General features: G+C 42.0%; 1 protein-coding gene across 1 annotated transcript in view; it reads left to right on the top strand.

The window, feature by feature from the left end:
* The window catches only part of MYCT1 (MYC target 1), a 43,949-nt gene that overhangs the window by 14,174 nt on the left and 7,945 nt on the right, over window positions 1-21,830 (top strand). Inside the window, exons 2-3 of the mRNA XM_083434311.1 lie at window positions 18,007-18,376; window positions 19,934-20,054. Of these exons, the coding sequence (XP_083290437.1) occupies window positions 19,948-20,054 (107 nt within the window). The 5' untranslated portion in view covers window positions 18,007-18,376; window positions 19,934-19,947. The remainder of the gene's footprint in view (window positions 1-18,006; window positions 18,377-19,933; window positions 20,055-21,830) is intronic.

Here is a 21,830-nt window from a genome sequence, read left to right as displayed (position 1 = left end):
TGGCCTGGTCTGATGTTATCTGGGAGCCACAGGAGGAACTGCAAGACAGCTTCCTCCAGTTTTAATGGGGCAATAGCAGGAACATTCATTCCTGCTAGGGCACGTTGTTCTAAAGGCTTCTGGTCCATGGGGTGACGAAGAGTCGGACACGACTAAACGACTAAACAACAAAGTATACATAAACATACTTGCCTCACATGATTGTTCATTGTGCTAGGGTAAGAATCTCCCCCACCATTGCCTCTCTGTCGCCACTGTTCCTGTCATCAATGCATTGTGGTGGGATGGTCTGATGAGGGGAGTCTATCCTGCATGCATAGGCTCTCCTGTAAATTAGCACCTTGAGGAATCAGACTTAAGCTTGAATACAGTACTTCTGTCCAGAAATGCACCATTATTTTTTTTAAAGGTAAAGGTAAAGGTACCCCTGCCCGTACGGGCCAGTCTTGACAGACTCTAGGGTTGTGCGCTCATCTCACTCAAAGAGGCCGGGAGCCAGCGCTGTCCGCAGACACTTCCGGGTCACGTGGCCAGTGTGACGAAGCTGCTCCGGCGAGCCAGCGCAACACACGGAACGCTGTTTACCTTCCCGCTGGTAAGTGGTCCCTATTTATCTACTTGCACCTGGGGGTGCTTTCGAACTGCTAGGTGGCAGGCGCTGGGACTGAATGACGGGAGCGCACCCCGCCGCAGGGATTCGAACCGCTGACCATGCGATCGGCAAGTCCTAGGCGCTGAGGTTTTACCCACAGCGCCACCCGCGTCCCTCATTATTTTTTTTACAACTCCATAAAACATCCATTAGATCTGCCTTAATTCTATTTTAGCTCCAAGACAATGCATAGAATCATAGAACTGTAGAGCTGCATGTTTTGGACAAATTTTTTACTAATGCTGTGTAGAATTAAGTACCATTTTAATATTGTCTTTCAGGTTCACACCAATAAGCATTTTTGGAATGCTTTCTAATGCTCATGTCCATTCTACTTCGATGATTGTTAACCCAATATTTGCTAAATCCCATTCCCATTTCCTTTTATATGAAGGGTGAAGAGATTCTTTTGCATATATTGAGAGTGTTATTACTTTGCTTTTATCCTTTCACTTGAATGCTGATTCCTGGTGTTATAACAGCACCCTTGCAAGGTTTCTTCAGTAAGGGCCAAGCAGAATCCATATCCTCTGATGCCTGTTTGCACTTTTCACATTTCCCTGTTTCCTAAACAGAAGCCTAGTGACCTATCTCATAATGATCATTTGCATTCTGTGAAAGAAGATGAATGATTCCAGCCATATCTGTTGGAATGTTGACCTTTCATTGGTAAAGACTTTCAACCCTGCTGTTCAGACACAGACAACTGCTCCTACTTCATGAAATCAAATTTTTAAAGTTCACAAGCAAATCACCACATGTTTTGAGTCATCTCAGTATCTGTTTTTAAGTGTAAAACGAAAACTGTATTTACTGGAAATGTCTGCTCAGACTTGTAATGACACATGCCAGACCCCTGGCCTATAGATTACTTTATGAGATTAGAAGATGCTAGTGATGCAAATCAGTTTCTAGAGAAATGAAAGAAACAGGAATGGGAAACGTATCTCTGGCATAGCATGTCCAAAGGAAACAAAATTAATACAGCTGATGCATCTCATACAAAAGGCAGCCCCCCCCCCCAAACATTGACTTGATAACACCATTTTTAACCAATGGCTGATAACTGAACTGCTATCAAATTTTGAACTGCAAGCCCTGATATGACTAGAAATTTTGTAAGCTTGCAACTAAAGTGTCAACTGGTTGCTGATTAAGGATCTTGCCTTTTCGATGGTGGTAGGTTGATTCTTCCATTGTTATTTGCAAAAATCTGAAACCTATTTGAAAAGAGGGAGCCAACTCAACCATTTTTTTTCTTTCAAAAATGGATGACTTAGGGTCAATTTGTACATTGCTTTTTTGAAGTGTCTAGATGTGGGTGCAAACATGATTATACAAGGAATAATTCCAGCTAACATTTCATCCAGTCCTGCTTAGTAATGGCAGAAAGTGAGTTGAGGCAGTGTCTGACAAACAATATTTGTGATTATTCCAAAGTTTTGAAGGGAAACTCATACCACCATGTGCACGGCACATGCACACACAGAGTTTTTAAACAGGGCCATTGAACAGTTAGTAAATATAGTTAAAGTTCAATTGGTTGAAAGCAAAACAAAACCCCATTGTAAGACTAGCTGGGATTCCGAAGCAAAATGACTATGTAAAATGCCATTTGGTTCAAGAGCAAATGAACTGTCCTTAAATGCATGCAGGAATGTATTTATGTGACATTAAAAGGAACCCTGAACAGAGAATACTTTGACAACTATAGTCCTTTACATTGTTTCCACATGCCTTGAAAAAGTATCATTTCTAGCAAAAGAATTGATCTGAAAAATTTATTGGTTTGCTTTATTTGAATAGCTCTCAGACAATCGTTTGCTAATATAGAGACACTATTTTTCCTTTCCGTAATCCCATGCTGCATACCACCCAGAGACACAAGCAGCTATTTTACAAATCATTCAGGTTTCCATGCAAAATCTAGTTAATCCATGCTATATGAAACAGCAGCCAGAAAACATCAAGGCCCTTGTGTAACATCAGCCTGTCCTCCATTCTAATTCTGCTCATGGCTAAATGTTATTGTGCCTTTGAGTATATTGCTGCTGGCCACCCCAATCTCTGCCAAGAGATGTCCGAAATTCCAGGAGTCTTGGCACTTAACCAGGATTTGTATTGCTTTGGAACAGAATAGCTATATATAATGCAATGGATTAAGTCATAGCTGATATCTCTGTCTTGAAATGCTACTGCAAGAAGTGAAGCTACAGAGAACCAGGCAGAGGGCCTTCTCAATAGTGGCACCCACCCTATGGAATGCCCTTCCCTTCAGATGGCAAGGAAATAAACAACTGTCTGACTTCTAGAAGCCATCTGAAAGCAACGCTGTTTAGGGAAGTTTTTAATGTTTGATGTTGTTGCTTTTTTATTATTGTTATTGGTGTTCTGTTGGGGGCCGCCCAGATTATTATTATTATTATTATTATTATTATTATTATTATTATTACTTAGTATGCTGTTAAAAGTTCTAATGTCTTACTAGGGTGACTGCTTAAGAGTTGCCATGTGTCCCCTAAAAAAGATGTGCAAAACCTCTGCAAATTTAGAATTACTGTTACTTACATAGAAATACAGGACATCTGACCACAGTGAGGTAGGATGTGACTTACCAAACTGAAGTGGATTGGCTTGGTGGCCTGTGTGTCACTACTCAAGTGTGCTGTCCAGATATTACCTGTTGATGAACAAATTCAATGCCTCTGCTGTACCCTCATTTTTTTGTCTTTAAACTGGACTTTTAATGGAGAGTCCTTCAAATATAGGACTACCAAGTAGAAGAAATGACCCTCCCGCCTCTTACTTTCCATGATGCTGTAATAAATAAGGAATGTTCATAAGGCAAGTCACTTCTTGAATGACATGCAGTTACCATCCTCCCATTCCTTTGTTTATGCAGGTGTCAAGAACCTTTGGCCTGCCAGATGTTGCTGAGCTACAACTGCCACCATCCAAGGCCACTGGTTCATAGCTGTCAACTTTTCCCTTTTCTTGTGAGGAATCCTATTCAGAATAAGGGAATTTCCCTTAAAAAGGGGAAATGTTGACAGCTATGCGCTGGTCAGGCTTGCTGGGGCTGATGGGAGTTTTTGTTCAGCATCATCTGGCAGGCCAAAGGTTCCCTACACCAGTGTAATTGTTTCAGAGCTCAGGTGAAAGCCTTACTCCATTGGTTTTCTTACTTCTGCTTCATTGACTTCAATAAACCAGAACATTCTCATTTGACACGGTGATTATCATTCAGTAGCATGACACGTCATTTATTGCAAGATGGTTAAGGAAGAAAAAGGTCACTACAGGGAAATCTTGAACCGTACATTAACTCCAGGAAATAACTGAAGCCAGTGAGTAAAGCATAGTTCATGGATGTGCTGTATGGTGAATTGTGCTGCCCTCCACAGTGCTCTTATAGCTCCATCCCTGGATGGACTGGGACATAGTTCTGGGGAAAAGAGGCATGTATCAAAAAGTTCACAAGCAGAAGGAGTGCTTTGGGTAAATACAGCGGAGCAAGCAACATAAGCCTTCCTAGCTCACTTGCTATTATTTCTTTCTTTTATGCTGTTTTGTGTGTGACATCTCAGGTATTAGAGAAATTTTCCCTGACAGGGACTTGGGGGACTTAGAGCAAGAAAGTCTTCACCTGCTCCTGGAAGGATAAGAAAGAGGGAGTCAGTCTAACTTCTCCAGGGAAGGAGTTCCAAAGACTGGGAGCAGCCATCAAAAAGGCCCTTTTTTCCACATCCCTATCAAGCGTCCCTGAGGGTGGTGGGAACAAGAGAAGGGCCTCCTCCAAAGATCTTAAACCCTGGGCAGGTTCATATGAGGGAACATGTTCTTTCATATAGCTTGGACCTAGCAAAAGAACATAAGTAGAGTGGCCAAGCAGATTCCATTGGGAAGGCCACAAGCGGGATATGAGGGCCACAGCCAGAATACTGCTTCCAATTCTGGAGGTAGTATAGTTATCATTTACTAGCAGCAATGGATAACCCTTATCTTCCATAAATTGATTTAGCTTCCTTTTAAAACCATGTAGCTTAATGGCCATCACCATATATTGTAGAGGTTTTTTAATAATATTTTTTATTAATTTTTCATTAATAACAATTCAATATAGACCACATTAATACAATACCAAATCATAATTCAATTAAAAAAGCCAATTGTCAGATTACAAATTAAATATTTTGGTTGACTTCCCATGTTCTGATTTTAGGAGATTTTTAGGAGATGTTGATTCCTTGTTCCCACTCCAATCTGCTTATTTAATCCAAAAAATACAGTTCCGATGTTGATCCTTTATTTTAACAGCCACTGATGTGTTGACTTTTGTTCGTATTTAATTGTTCCATATCCTTTAATTTGCAAGTGGAGTTAATATCTGGTAACTTTCTGTGTGCATTTTTTTTTATTTTATGTTTGACCTTCCTTTCTTGTTGCAATCAATCATTTTTGGCATTTCCCCCCTACTCCAAATACTCAATTTTACTGCATAGTGACCTTTCACCATCATGCTTTTCTTAAAACCGAAAGTGGTCTGATGTCTGACCATTACTCCAGGCAGACTTCCAGCGTTTTCTTTGAATACTTTCCCATCCGATAAAGACTCTCCTCCCTGAAAGAGAGGGGAGTGGTTGTGGGCGGGAGCCCGAGCTCCGCCCCTAGCAGGGGGCAACCGCCCCCTGCTTACCTAGCTCACCTGGCTAGCGCCCCCGCCCACCAGCTGGCACCCAATCGGGTGCCACTGGGGGGCGTGTCCAGCGAGCTTTAAATCAGAGCGCCAGCCCTCCTCCCGGCCTCTTTCCTCCTCGTCTCGCCGAGAGTCATCAGCTAGGAGTCATCACAGTCATCACAGGGAAGAGCCACGAGGTTTGGAGTTGGGGGGTCTGTGTGTCTGCCTGGTTCCTGGCTTGCCTTTTAACTTTAGGAGGCTTGCGTGCGCTCATTGCTTTACTGCTTTTAAAAATCCAGGTTTGCCTTGCTGTGTCCTCTTTTTTCCATGTAAAAACCTACATTTAACCCTCCATTTCCCCCCTCTCCTGGTGCTTGATTTGTTTGTGCGGTCTAAGTGCGAATTACCTTTCTTAAGCTGCAGCTTGTTCCCTTGCCCAGCACATGCCCCCGGTGAGGTCTGAGTGTGAGTGTGGCTCCATCTTTCTTTCTCCCTTGTCTCCTTGCTTGTCTTCCCTGCCTCTGCTTGGTAGCTGTGCGTTTTATTTTAATTTTTGGCCAGGGTGCTTGTACATTTCCCCTCTATTGCCCTTGCCTGTCCAATTGCGTGGCTGGTCTGGGTGACTGCATGGTGCTGATAATGCCAAGGTTGCAAGTTTGATCCCTGTATGGGACAGCTGAATATTTCTGCATTGCCTGGGTTGGACTAGATGATCCTCAGGGTTCCTTTTCCTGTTCCTCTCTAATTTTAAGTTGTGTGTGTGTGAGTGTGCTTGCAGCGTGTGTTTGTGCCTGCCGTTTATTGATTTATTACTCTTCTAGCGTGGGGTTAATTTACCCTGCCATCCCTTCCATTGGTACCACTTAAATCGGGAGCCCCCTGTAAATTTTAAAGGCTGCCGGGGCTTGGGAAAGACTGTGCGCTTAAACCTCACCCCTCTTGGATTCTCTAAGACACCCCCCCCCTTCGCTTGATGTTTGGGGGATAGAAATAAGGCAGGGCTTGGGGTGGACAATTCAGGGTTAGGCATTGGATTATTGCGTGATGGTGTGTTGGAAGGCTAGGTGTGGCCATCGCCTAAGCCTTCAATTTTTGGGTATTCCGTTAAAGGAATTCGGGGGTCGTGTATTCTGTCCGATGCCTGCTTGGCGGGAGGCCATGGCACGACCCCCGGTGACGTCAGGGGAGAGCTTTAGTTGTATTATCATCAACAGGCTCCGCCCACTGGTGATTCAACCCCTGTGGTGGACATCCAATGCCTAAGCCAATACCTTTTTTCACTGCTGTAACCAATAAAGTTGTGGCCTTTTCCATGCCCATAAACCATACATCACGTGTCCTTGTCTATTCATTTCCACGGCGCGGGGGTCGGGTCCTCGAACCACAAAGACTCTCCTCCCTGAAAGAGAGGGGAGTGGTTGTGGGCGGGAGCCCGAGCTCCGCCCCTAGCAGGGGGCAACCGCCCCCTGCTTACCTAGCTCACCTGGCTGGCGCCCCCGCCCACCAGCTGGCACCCAATCGGGTGCCACTGGGGGGCGTGTCCAGCGAGCTTTAAATCAGAGCGCCAGCCCTCCTCCCGGCCTCTTTCCTCCTCGTCTCGCCGAGAGTCACCCACCCGCCACTCCCTTTAGCTTAGGGTCTCAGCCTTGCTATGGACCTTAGGTTGGTCGCCCTGGTTAGTCGGGGGGCCTGGTAGGAGTTTTTCCGCATGGCAGTAGGCCATGGGGTTTTTTCGCCTACCTCGTAGCAATCGTCACAACTTTTGTGGTATTGGTGGGTAGGTTAGGCATTGGATTATTGCGTGATGGTGTGTTGGAAGGCTAGGTGTGGCCATCGCCTAAGCCTTCAATTTTTGGGTATTCCGTTAAAGGAATTCGGGGGTCGTGTATTCTGTCCGATGCCTGCTTGGCGGGAGGCCATGGCACGACCCCCCGGGGAGAGCTTTAGTTGTATTATCATCAACAGGCTCCACCCACTGGTGATTCAACCCCTGTGGTGGACATCCAATGCCTAAGCCAATACCTTTTTTCACTGCTGTAACCAATAAAGTTGTGGCCTTTTCCATGCCCATAAACCATACATCACGTGTCCTTGTCTATTCATTTCCATGGCGCGGGGGTCGGGTCCTCGAACCACAACAAGCTGATATCTCACCAACACCATAATAAATCAAAGTTAGAGTCCTCCGTAGGAGGGTATTACCACAGAACATCCCAATATTTTCCACACAGTTCCATTCTTTCAATTAATCCATAAGCATTATAAAGTTCTTGTTGATTCCCTCCATTAATAATTGCTATCCATTAATAATTACAATCCATTAGTAGCTAACTTTTTTTTCTTCTGTGAAGAGCTGCCAAATCATAAAACAGCATAGTGAATATATAAAGACAAAACAAAGGCTTCTCTCCACCACATACCAATCCAATTACGACGAAAATCTTTTCCTTTTTTTTATATGATATTTTTTTTTATTTTAACAATCAATAAACAAACAATACAAACAGACAAATACACACACAAAAAAGTATAAAAACAACACAAACAAACATTATAAAATACAAAATACAAGAAAAAATAATAATAAAAGTTAAAAACATTCATTGTATCTTTACATTATTTAACATTACCCTGGGTCTGCGACTTCCCCAAGCCTTCCCACTCTATATTCTAGATCTTATGATCTGACAGTAAATTCTTTCCCTCTGACATATCTTCTGTTCAAACTGACTTAGTATCTTAACATAGTTACATTTCCATATGTCTTAAAACATTAATCTTTCTTAATCATTAAATTTTTATGCTAATATTCTTTTAAATTCAATCTGATGTCCTCACATGTTCTTTATCTTATGATGTTTCTGTAGATAGTCTTTAAACTTCCTCCAATCTTCCTCCACCGTCTCTTCTCCCTGGTCTCTGATTCTGCCAGTCATTTCTGCTTGTTCCATGTAGTCAATAACCTTCATCTGCCATTCTTCCAGCGTGGGTAATTCTTGCATCTTCCAATACTGTGCAATGAGCATTCTTGCTGCTGTTGTAGCATACATAAAAAATGTCCTATCCTTCACCTGAACCTGTTGGTTGACCATACCCAGGAGAAAGGCTTCTGGGTTCTTTCTAAATGTGTATTTAAACACCTTTTTCAATTCATTATATATCATCTCCCAGAAGGACTTAATCCTTGGGCATGTCCACCAAAGGTGGAAAAAGGTACCTTCAGATTCTTTACATTTCCAACATTTATTATCAGGCATATGGTAAATTTTTGCTAGTTTGACTGGTGTCATGTACCATCTGTAAATCATTTTCATTATGTTTTCTCTTAAGGCATTACATGCCGTAAACTTTATTCCAGTGGTCCATAACCGTTCCCAGTCAGCAAACATTATATTATGACCAACATCTTGTGCCCACTTAATCATTACTGATTTCACTTCCTCATCCTGTGTATTCCATTTCAGCAGCAAATTATACATTCTTGACAGTATCTTAGTTTTGGTGGGTTCTAGCAATTCTGTTTCCAATTTTGATTTTTCCACCTGGAAGCCAATTTTTCTATCCATTTTAAATGCCTCCATTATTTGATGATAATGAAGCCAATCTCGGACTTTGCTTTTTAATTTATCAAAACTCTGTAGTTTCAATTTATCTCCGTCTTGTTCTAAAATCTCCCAATACTTTGGCCAGTTGGCCTCCATATTGAGTTTCTTTAAAGCTTTTGCTTCCATTGGAGACAACCACCTTGGAGTTTTGTTTTCCAAAAGATCTTTATATCTAGTCCATACATTAAACAGTGCTTTCCTGACAATGTGAATTTTGAACATTCTGTGCACTTTAACCTTGTCATACCATGACGAAAATCTTTTCCAGATCAAGACCTTGGCACTCGGTGGCTGATTCATTTAGCAGGTTAACTTGTCTCCTTTTTCCAGAACATGCCAGTTTCTTAAGTCCAAATTCTGATATATCTTAAAAAACAGAAGAATCTCCACTCACGGTGACCATGTTGGAGAGTTTCCGATGTGTGCAGACGCTATGCACTCAGCGTCCCCTCCCCCCCGCATTCTGTAGGAGTGGGGGCAGGTACCAGACAATCTGTGAGTGAAAGCTCTCCCCCCCGACTGGGGGGGGGGCTTACAAGGATAATTACTCTCAAATTATCCTTAATTGGCTGTATGCCTGGGATCTGCTATCGTGGGAACCGTGGTTCACCATGGCGGCAAAAACTGGAAGCCCTATTGTGGAGGTTTTAACTATCTAGTATGTTAAGAAATATTTTCTGAATTTTCCAATATTCAACTTCATTGGGAGGTCCCAAGTTCTAGTATTTTGAAAGAAGAAGGGTAAAACCAATGCTTTCTGTGCACGTGCTCCACACTATCAATGATTTTATATACTTCTTTCATTGCCCTCTTACTAAAAGGTCCTATACATTATAACCTCCCCAGAATTACTCTGAATCTCATCCAGGTACAAACCTGTCACTTTTGGTCATTTCACAGGGAACACATCACACACACACACACAATATTTATATCCTTCAACTCCTAATCCTTCATGTCATAACGTGCATTTAAACATATTTACTAGGATCACAAGAAGAGATATAAATAGCTGCTGTCTTTCCTGCTAGAGTCTGGATATAACATTGATCTGCAGATTGATTTAAATGGCACTCTCAACGTAACAGGTGCAAAAAAGGGGAGATTTGGAAACAACAGCTCTACAGGATGGGTGGAAGCTTGACGCAAATTCAACAACTCATATATCACTGATGTAAGACCTTTCAAGGTTAACGACTTTGGCATGGATCACTCAAGTCTGGGCAGACAAATACATTTCAAGCCCAGGAAAGCAATAGCAAGAATCATAAAACTATAGTATCAGAGGATAACCCACTGATAACTTTTTCTCAAGCAGTGAGACGGCTTAATAGTGAACCCCATGATTTTATTTACATTTCATTGCTGATTGGTGTTTTACTGGGCGCTCAGCCAAGGGGGTCGCCAGGAGGCATGAGGCCCTGACAGGGTCCTCGAGTCCTCCTTCCCAAAGCCTAGTTAGCACTTTCCCAGCTTTGAGAATGAGATGGGAGGGCTCTAGGACCCTGCCAGAGCCTCACACCTCCTTCCCAAAGCACTGTGCCTTCCTTAACCACCTTTGGGAAGGCAGCACGAGGGCTGTGGGGAGGCATAATTTTTTGGCCTTGCGCAGGGCACTGTATTACCCAAGTCCACCACTGTTTAACTTAAACATGACATGAGATTCTCCACCTTGAACCTTGCTTGACTTTGGTAGGAGCCTGATACTGGCCTCATCTCAGGAAATACTTCATACCTTGGAAAAGACAACACATGCAATTCAAGTTGCTAGCAAAGTCTATTCAAACTCCTGAATGGATGCCTTCAAGCTAATGATGGTACAGGAGGCAGGCAAAGAGATGGCCACTTCAGTTAACTGCTCACTGTCCCAAGTCATTCACCCTTTTGTTAAGCAGAACACACACAGAGTGAGAAACTAATGAGATGACCAAGTTTTAGCCATTTCTCACTAGGATGGTCGAGGTGAGAAAGGGGTAGGCCACTGTTCATTTTAAATCCCCTCCCTTTCCTACTAGAAAGAATGTTATTTTTAAAACCCCAGATTCCCAGTAGGCAGTTGGCTCTGCTAATAGGCAGCTATCTCTGCCAGCCCCAACAGGACAAAACTTACACAGTGCTCCCCAAGACTCAGCACACTTCCACTTCACTTTAAGAACAGGTATACTTTCCTTCCTCCCCCTTTCCACTTCTAGCTAGGGTTTATGGCAAAATTGTCATGTCTACATTCCTGTAGGGAATCCATCACTCTTCAGATGCTGCAGGAGTTGTTGCCTGCTTAAACTGCAGTTTTTGCAATTTAAATAGTCACTTTTATTTCATGTAATCATAGAATCATAAAGCTGTAATGTTGGAAGGGATCCTGAGGATCATCTAGTCCAACTCCCTGCAATGCAGGAATATGCAGCTGTCCCATATGGGGATCAAACCTGCAACCTTGGTGTTATGAGCACCGTGCTCTAACCAACTGAGCTATCCAGGCTCAGCCAAGCTTTCTTTATTCCTCTGTGTGAGAGCTTCTTGGGGACATAGGGTTAACAGTAAAACACATACTCATAAACAAGTGTGCATTATAACTTCAGCAGAAGATCCTAAACCTCTCAGCAGTGTGTATATACACATACATGAGTGCTGGTTGTGCACATGTGAATCCAGGTACACTCTTGTAAGGAGACCATGGGCTACAAATCAAGGGTTAGTTTCAGGAATCAGTGTTTCCTCCCTTTTTATTTCTTCATATAAAGCTGTTACACTACACTTCTATTCACTCTCCCACTCCATTCTATCCTGTGAATAACCCTGTGAAGTTTTTTGGGTTGAGAATGAGGGACTGAGCCAAGGTCACATGCTGTAGTCAGCTGTATGACTGAGTGGGTTTTCCTGTTGCATGTACAGTGAGGCAGACTATTAGTGCTTCTAGATAGGGGTTTATTTAATATTGCAGGTGAGTATTTGGGTATCTCAAACAGGTTAAAAATAATAATCTTAAATACATTAGATTTTCCTGTAAAGGATAAATCCAGATTAAACGGGGAAGTGGGAATATAAAGTGCTGGCATTTTGATGCAGACAACACCATGTGGACAATAAAAAAACCCTGCATGAATGAGCAGCAAGCATCTCAGCACAGGGTTTGCAAGCACGCTATATTTAATTCAAAACATGTTTCCTTCATAAACTGTGGTCTGGTGGGCTTATGAAAGGATCTGTTTTGTGTTGGTGTTGATGTTAGTAGGGCAAGACAAAAAATTGTTTCAGATAAGGGGAGGAAGTAGTCAGCTGATAGATATCACCTTGTGATAAGTAAGATTTCACAAGGGAACAGGAACATAGCATATTGCCAGATTTGAGAAAATGGATCAAGAGTCTTTCGCATTTAAAATAGAAATGTTTTAATGGCCATCAACCCTAATAAAAAGTGTTATGGGAAGCCAAAATTAGATTAGGAAGTTATTTCTTTTCACCGCAAGGTGGTGCTCTCATGCCATGTTGAACCACCATGTTCTCAAGCCATAAAACTCTGAACTCCGTTTTATGGTTGCTATAGTAGGCCTGTGACTTTTCTCAGAATAGAGAATTGAATTGTATGGTGTCTACATAAAGCAGAACATGTGACTATCACTTTTAAATATATGTTCCCTGAGCCACCTCCAAATAGCCAGTGCTATTCAGATTGATGCTCTCTTACAACCTTTCCTTCTCTTTCCTGTTTCATGTCTTCTTTCCCAGTGAGCAGGAAGTGCAGATTTACTAAGAAGAATCTAGTTATTTTTTCTTTATATTTATTCTAAAACAACAAACAAACAAACAAATTCAAGCCCATTCCAGACACTTGGAAGTTTCTCACTAAAATGAATGGGAGGTACCTGGAGGGCTAAGCTGAACTTTCATACTGATGTACACCATGTTTAGATGTTTGCCACCACTCAATAGAAAGAGTGTTTTAATCTACCAGTGGATGTCATTAAACCATAACGCTAGATCAGTAGCCCTCTTCCCATTCAAAGCAGTGTGCACCAACCAGAGGATCAGATACCCCCCAAAACCAGCTGCTGGGCACACAGAATCATACAAGAGTTGATCCTTCCATGCCCTGTTTTCAGCCTTCTAGGCCACTGTGGGAAACAGCATGCCGGATTGGATGTTTTGAGCCAGCAGGCCTCATCTCATGTTCTCACAAGAACTGCAGAAGAGCACTGCTTTGCTCTTACACTGTTTCCATTCACTTCAGTAGGTGGCAGAACTTTGAAGCCGCAAAAGGTGCAGAATTCAGTGGCCAAATGGCTGACGGGGACAAGATGGGTCTGAACACCTAACAGGACACCTGACGTCACTGCATTGGCTACCAGTTAGTTTCCAGGCCCAGTTCGAAGTGCTGGTTTTGACCGGCAAAGCCTTTTGTGGCTCAAGACCTCAATACTTCAAGGCCTGATTCTTCCCACATACCCACCAAGTGTCCAGGAAAAAATGGGACAGCCCATTTTTTCTCACAAGATCATGATGGCCATTGTCAGTGCTGCAATCTCATGCACTCTTGCCCCACACACTTGCCCCCCCCAAGCGTTTTTTCCAGGGTCACAATATTGTGTGGTGCCTCAAAATGCACCCCCCAAAAAGAGCTCTTGGGAGGGTGAGATTGTGGCATGGGTCATGTGACTAGGGAGTGCATCCCAGAAGACACACACTTCGGTTTTTTATCTGAAAAAGTTGGATGAAATGACAAGAGCCAACCTGGACCCTGAATTCTTCATCCAAGGCCCTGTGATTCCCCCACTGAGGGAGGTGGAGAGGGAGGAGGCACAAGTATGGGCCTTCTCGGTGGTGGCTCCTCATTTATGGAATGCTCTCCCCAGGGAGGCTTACCTGGAACCATCACCATCTATTTTTAGACAACAGGCAAAAACATTCACCCAAACTTTATTTGTGTGCTTATTTTTAATGGGGTTGGGTTGGTTCTGCTCTTTTATATATATTAATGGTGCATTTTAGATTGTTTTTATGCTTGTTTTTAATATTCATTTTTGTAAGTTGCTTTGAGTTCAGCTTTCTAAAAAAAAAGAGAGACTAGTGTTTATAATAAATAACAGAACTTTGCTATGGACTAAGTACTTTGAGACCTCCTATTTCAGCACCCTTTCCTCCTGCTCACTTTCTATATCCTACTTGTAAAGTTTAATATTAGGAAACTTAATGAAGAACAGGGTGACCACAAGAAACCGATGGCCTGTCCTGCCATCCCATGGCATGACTGTTTGTTTCCCAGCCAGTTACAGAGGAAGAAGGGGAACAAACTTCCTGGAATCAGTCCTTTCCAGGAACTCTGGTTTAAGTCACCCTGCTGTCATCCAGAAAACAAATCCAGACAATTTCTTTTTGGGTTTAATTCATTTAATTTTTATGTAAGTGAATTAGAAAATGTGATTAAGGATTACTGAATATTCACCATCAGGTTTGCCTAAACTCGCAAATACATGAAACAGGGGAGAGATGGGAAGTTTATTAGAAGGAAGAGGAAATGGTAATATCTTCCACATTTATTGGGTTTGGGGGCTATGAGTCTTATGTGATTTACTTTTGAGCAAGTCATCTTAAATTTCAGTGGCATTTGCTCATGAGCAGATGGGTTATGATTTGGAAATCTCTGGATAAAGATCAGGAGAAATTAGCTTGGTTTAAGAGTGAGAAGAAACAGCTTCATTCAGTGGAAATTAAACACTATTTCTATTAATGCTCAAATGTTCTATGGAACCAATGGAACTTTAATTTTGGCTGGATCATGCCTCGTACATAATCCACAACTGACCAAGTGATGGCTGTTTGCTGCAATCTTTCCACTTTCCTGCCCTTTGGATGGGTGTTACATAAGAAACATTAAAAGAAAAATGCCTGCGGACAAACTCTTAGGATTATCCAACCCTTGGCACAGCCTTAAACCTACAAAACAGCTAACAGAGCCTCATTTGAATGTCTTCTACCTCCTCCCACATCCGCTCCTTCCATTGTATACCATCTAGCCAGATTAAAATTACTGGGAAGTTTAACACGCAGATAGTGATATTTTGGTTGGCCCAATAAAGTTATTGCCCTAATATGAATTTTGGATTATTTCTTACAGGTCAACATGGCTATCTTTACTTTCTGAAACTTTATGCTATTTATATACCTCTCATTGTCTCCACTGAGCAGGAGTGGGAGACTTTGGAGGACAAGGACTCAGATGGAGAGATGAGACAATGCAGCCAAGCCCATTTGGCTAACATCCCCTCTAGATGCACCTAATCATGGACTCTTGAGCCTTGGTTGTTTCTCTTGGGCTGGAATTATAGTTGCTACTCCTCTGCCTTGTTAAAGCACCTAGTCTGGTAGTTGCTCTTCCCTAGCCACTTGGTCTGTGCTATTAGACTGCTATAATGAAAATTTGTAAAAAACTGTTTAAAGGCACATGTCTGCAGCTGTTTAAAAATGCCTGGATTGCCAAGGCACACAAAGTGCTTTGGAAGTCTGTGCTTTGAGTTCATCCTACCATCGAACCTTGCCCTGCCGGAGCCCTCCAATACACCCCGCCTCTCTAATTGGGATTAGTACAAATCTTTGTACAAAATATTCTTTGCAGAAGCAACCTATGTAGCCACATCCTTTGCAGAAGAAACCTGTTGCCTATGCTTAATGCATAAATCATGTGTAAGCCTACAAAATGTGGTGGGAATATAAAGACAGAGAATGCAGCAGGAGTGGTCAATGCAGTGGTTTGGGGTTCCAGAGGCATCCACCTGACAGTGGCATCGCTGCCGCTTACCAAGACTGTGGGGGAGGGTGGCCCTGGCAAGGCTGGGGCTGCATGGGTGCTCCTGCTGGTGTGCCTTCAGAGCCCCAGCCTTGCTGCTTATGAATTGGAAACTTCAATCCCCTGCCCCACTGCACTGACGGCTCCTGGAATGTAAATATCAGTTTTGGCCCTTGAATACTTTTCCTGCATATCTCCTAATATTGCATTTTCAAGTGACGTAAGATCTGTGCGTCACAGCTTAATAAACATTTCAACCTAAAATTGGGTTATTGTTTTAATTTTAATTTTATATACTGTGATCTTTTTATGTGAACTGCCCTGAGACTTCTGAATATAGGGAGGTATATAAATTCAAGCAGCAGCAGCAACAGCAGCAGCAGCCAGATGTTATTGGACTCCAACTCCCTTTAGCTTAAGCAGTCAAGAAAGATGGGTTTAAGGCATTACAGGATGAAAGCCATTCCCTCTGATCCCATAGTCCTGATCCTTAAACTGTTGTGTATCATCACCTATTTACCAATTTCCCATTTCAAGACCACCCATCAACTGAAGTCCTCTGGATGGTTTACCAAACGTGATAAAATATGCAAATGCAATGCATAAAACTCAGAGCCTAGTGTAACCTCTTCCAAAAACAACATATAAAGTGGCCAACATAAAATGAACATATTGATATGAAATTATATACATAATATTATAAAATGAAAATATATTAATACAAAGCTAATATATTATTGGGGATGACCGTGGCTACTGAATGGTTGGGAAAAAGCACTTTGTACTTGGTCAGAGTCCTGTGATGCCTGGCCAGCTTGCATACTGAGAGAAATAAAATTAAAACAACAGTTCCACCAAAGTAATGAAAGCAAACCTGGGGGGTGAGTATACACCTGGCTTCTAAAAATCGCTATTACAGAAACTGTTTCTTTCACTGTGCAAATGGTATCAACCTGGAAGGCATAAACCTAGCTGTAGGAAATGTTAAAAATTTATGGGTGGGGGCTACAGGTGCCAACTCCCTGGGGCCCTGGGTGCCTGAGCACCTACAAATTCCCCATGAAGGGGCTGAGCATCCACAAATTTTGATGCCAGGGCCATGCATGCTGCATGGCACCCACAGCCCCAGGCACTCACAGTAGCGGGGCCAAGTTGGCACCCCTGGTGAGGATAAACCTCTAGGACAGATAGTCTGTTCTCTACATGCCTGCTGGGAAATTGTCCTGCTGAACATATATCTTTCAATTATGCTTATATTTCATATGTTACAAGCCACAGCCTTTGGAAGAGGATCTGAGGTGTGGCTCTGTTGAGCCCTCACTCAGATGAAGAAACATTTTTTGAGTCCAAGGCTGGGAATTTCATTGAAACCTAATAGGTCTATCTGGGGGGAATTTTTCACTTTACGAGTCATTTCTCTTTTTCAGCACCAAGAATTGGCCTCATGTTCTATGTGTCTTTCCCTTTACAATAAATAATGTTTAACCAGCTAATTCTGGGGAATCAGTGATACAAACAAACTAGAGAGTTAAATGTCAGCCATTATTTGGTTTAGTTTATGGGTACAAGTTTTGACTAATGCTTTATTAGCTGGGATTGCTGGAATGGGCAAACACGTTGGGTAAAATGAGAGAGAGAGCAGCGGATGGCAAGTAGTCCTGTCTTTGAAAAGAAAGGGTATTGAAAAGAAAGGATATCTGGCAGAGTGAAGAAATGGGAATATATGAAAAGTAAAATATTAAAAAGGAACATCCTAGGTATTATCTGCTCCAGTGTAGAAATGTAGAAAATTCTATTAAGCAAAGCACTTAGGTTTGCTTTCTGTGTAATATGAAAAGAACTTCCGTATACTTGGATTCAGCCTGATGTCAGTATGTTAAAATCAAACATACACAGTACTGAAACTTAGTTGTTCTTTGATCTGAGAATTTAGAAGTCAAAGACATAGTCGTATGTCTTGAAATTGATATCAGGATCTTCTGATATTTCTTGCTCATCTTCCAAAGACAATTCAGGGAGCTCTGGCTGGGCAATTACCCTGAAATTAAAAGAATTGGGGAGAGAAGAGACCCACTATGGGTAACTATGACTTAATGCTCTGGGTTTCTGTTTTATAAGTCCCATCTTCCTGAAAGCAGGATTTGTGTCTTAAAAGCTGCATTCTTTGCCCAGTCCAGTGTTACTCATGTTAAGTCATTCATCAATATAGCAATAAATCAATTTAAACAGAGAGGAGGCGGGGGGGGGGGGGCTTCCCATGAATTAAATATGAACTTCCTTTGTCTCACAGCATCCTGGACAAAACAATCACAGACATTTCCATTCATCCCCTTGGGAGTGTGACGTCTCCAACGTAACGTGATTGCTCTTTTTGAAGCGGAAAAGTGGTCCTGTGTATATAAACCCTATAAGATGAGGCTGCTTGAAAGGCTGCACAGAGTGCACTGAAGGGGGAGAGAGGCATTCGCCCAGGAAGGAGAGCTGCTGAAACTTCAGACCGGCAGTTCGAGGGAGCAGAAACGGACAGGCACTTTCCTTGGCACATTCCTGCTCAGCACCTGAGGAAGAAACTTGTGGAACGGCCAAGGAGCTGCCGAGGGAATTCAGCACTTCGGAAAGCTCCTCGTGTCACCTGCCTTTGAGGTTCCTCTTCCGGCTTTGTAAGTAAAAGTTTTAGGAGTTTCCCTTTGTGGTGCTGGTAGATTTCAGTTCAGAGAAATACCAGACTAATGTTTGTTTGTGGCAAAAGAAATACGGCTAAAAAGTTTCTGTGCACAGACTGGAACCAAATCTGAGCGAGAGATAATTCTTCTTTTGATGCCTTTACTGATTAATCTCCCAGATAACTGAAGTTCTTTCCTTTGGCCTCAGGAAAAATAATCAGTATTTCAGATCCGTTCCTGCTTTTGATCTTACTTCCGGCTGTTATGCTTATGGGAGTCCCTGCTCACTACTCTTTTTCTATTTTATTATCATAATTTTGTTTCTCTTTCTGCTTCTTCTTCTCCCTTATCCAGATTTCTAGAGTGTGAATTGTGTTGCACATGACCTTTCCTCTGAAATTGTCCCCTTCAATTTCGCTGGCATTTCACATGGATTTTATTCTTAGCAACATTCTTGGTATCTGATAGAGGGAATGCAGCTCCCCCTTCCACAAGGGGGGGGGGGCTTTTGTGTGCAGTTGCTACTGTAAAAGAATGAAAAGAGATGCCTTTGCATGAGAATGAATGAATTATCGTTACAGCCATGTGAAATCCCTTTCCAGCTCATTAGTGCCTTGTCTCTAGTTCCAAAGCCCTTAAAGTGGAAGTTCTGGACCTGTTCCCAGTGAATTTCAATGGTATCGCCGAATAACTGCTCCTGGGTTGCAAACAGCATTTATTTACTATCATGATTCAAAGCTGTAAAGAGGAGCTGCACTTTTTGTCTTCAGCTGCGGTCCTGCGCACAGTTATCTGGCAGTGAGCAAAGTGGGACTTACTTCTGAGTAAACATGTCTGCTCTGTACATTTCATAAATAGTATGATTTTATATGCTGAATTATGTACATGGTGTATTTTCATTTGTTAAAGCAGTAAAATACATTTAGGCTCAATAAGAAAGTAAGTCAGGTGGCAGAAATATCAAAGTTATATGGTCATATTTTAATACCAGACACAGGGAAATCACTATGAAAATCAAAGTGATTTAAATTAACATTTTGACCCCAATATACGATTAACAAGATGATTTCTTCTGTCAGTCTGTGTACCTATCTCCTTCTCTCTCTGCCGGCTTGCATGTCAACCCCATGACTTTTTTTAAAGTTAAGCTTTGCCTAAAGCTTCTAGGTAACTTATACTATGTATCGCACCAAAATAAGCACTTTTAATGCATGAAGAAGTTGATCTGTCAAGGCAGCAAAGAATCATAGAACTAGATGTGTCTGCAAGGGTCATTTAGTCCAACCCCCTGCAATGAATGGTTGTTGTGATTCATCTTCTCATCCATACCAGAATCATCCATGCCTTTGCTACCAACTGCACAACATTAATAATATTTTAAATTAATATCATTTTTTAATATTTTGAAATGTGCCCTATAGTGGTCTTCCTTTGCCTATTCAGAATTACCAATTTCATGTTTATTAGGCCACCCTTTACCATGTCTTTTTGTTTATGCAAAATTTGGGCATTGACAACAAGAGGTTAACATTTTTTTAAATTATCTTTGTCCAGGCAGGTCCAAAGAGATGGAACATGGAAGTGGCCCCCAGCTTCTCCTCTCCTTTGCTCTCCTCTATGTCCTCTGCACTCAAGCACTCGCTTTACCTCCTCTGGGAACATACTCCGCTATGAGGTAAGGGTTGCTCCAGCTAAGCCTACCTAGAGAACAGCATGATTTGCAAATCCAACAGGAGATGCAGATGTCACAAACTGTAACGAGAAAAACCAACCCTCCAGTTTGAAATGCTCTAATGCTGCCTGCCTTGCAATGGCCAAGCTGAATGTGCTTAGGAAAATTTGCAAAATCATTTTACTTGGACTAGCCAAAAGGGAACTGAGCACTTTTTTGAAAACTTAACTTTGGGCATAGCTTGACTGGATATTTCATGTATGCTTTTACGCCTTTTGTTACTGACTCTCACTGTTTCATGCGTAAGAGGCTAGAAATAGCTAACTAGTTCAATACGAATGGACAGGAAGAAATGAGGACATATTTACTTGGCAGTAACTTTGATAGATGTTAGTCCAAAATGTTCATCAAATCATTCAGTTCAGTGCCCTTGAAAAATCATTGAGATTCCTTGCATGCAATGGAAGTGCATCTGCAACCTTGCAATACCTAGCCAAAGAGTGAAAATACGATGGCTCTCTTTACCGTTTGCTTTATCTGTTTTACTTCCATGCCATCCTTTTATCACAGCCTTCTCCAACACAGAGCTCTCCAGATGTTCTTTGACTACAGCTCCCATCCTCCCTGACCACTGGCCATGCCGGCTGGGGAGTCTGATGGAGTCTGAAACATCTGGAAAGCCCCAGGTTAGGGAAGGTTGTTTCATCAGAATTTCAGCATTAGTTATTACTGTGTTGAAATTGCTGTTGTAAGCTTGGTGTGTTCTAGGATCCATGCCCAGAGCGGCTGGGGTACAATAAATCATCATCATAACCATCACCATCCTCCTCCTCCTCAAGGGCCTGACTTTTAGCTTCCAAAGGTCCTTTCCTTATGAAAGGATGCAGGTATACAAAAACACAGCAAGAAGTGGGGGCAGAGGAAAAACAGTCAGCTGTATTTCAAAGCAATCTGTCCCAGGGATAAAAGATAGCTCTTTAATAAGCATTTGACATAGACGTGGATATTCTTAAAACCACACATGTTTACTGCCCGGTTACATATTAAAACTCAGAGGAAAATGTTTAGTAAATAAAACCAAGAGGCATGTTGCCTGAACATTATCTACATATTCCAGCCACAACAGGAGAATCTTTAGAAACTAACTAGAAGATTCATCCATTCCATCTTCGTTCAAAAGCACTCAAGAGTCCTATTCATACAATATAATAAACTCACCTATAAGTAAGGTGGGATCACACTGGCAGATCCAGCACCCCAACCTACATACGCTCAACTGAATATCTAAAAGTAAAACAGAGAGCCAAAATAAAACTTTGTTTTATAACAGACAACAAGACCTTGTGTATATCAAACAAAGTCCGTGCTAAGCCTCCTGACTGCTCTTCTGCCAGGAAACATAAAACCTCTAGCTTTAGTTCAGCTTCCATTACTACAAATGTTTAATATGGTCTATTATATGGAAGAAGAATATAAATCCAGATCAACATGTCCACAATTATTGGTTGCATTCATACTCTTAATGGCGGTTATCATGAGCTGCTTGAGTATTAGCACTCAACAGTCTAGGTGCTAGTCTAGTTTAGCGGTCATTAGCAGTGAATGCCAGCCAACTAAATGTCCAGCTTCAGAAGCACATTTATGCTCTAATAGCTTGTTAATAGGCACAGAAGGGGCACGGCAAGATGAAAGGCGTTCTTGTTGAATTGTGCTTTTGAGAACGGCACTAGTCTGTCAGAGACAATTTGGGTCATTCAACTGAGGATCCAGATATTCTTG

Source organism: Podarcis tiliguerta, assembly GCF_965153285.1.
Source record: "Podarcis tiliguerta genome assembly, chromosome: 3".
Classification (NCBI taxonomy): domain Eukaryota; kingdom Metazoa; phylum Chordata; class Lepidosauria; order Squamata; family Lacertidae; genus Podarcis; species Podarcis tiliguerta.
Note: the sequence above shows the minus strand (reverse complement) of the source record. Positions and strands in the feature narration are given on the sequence as shown.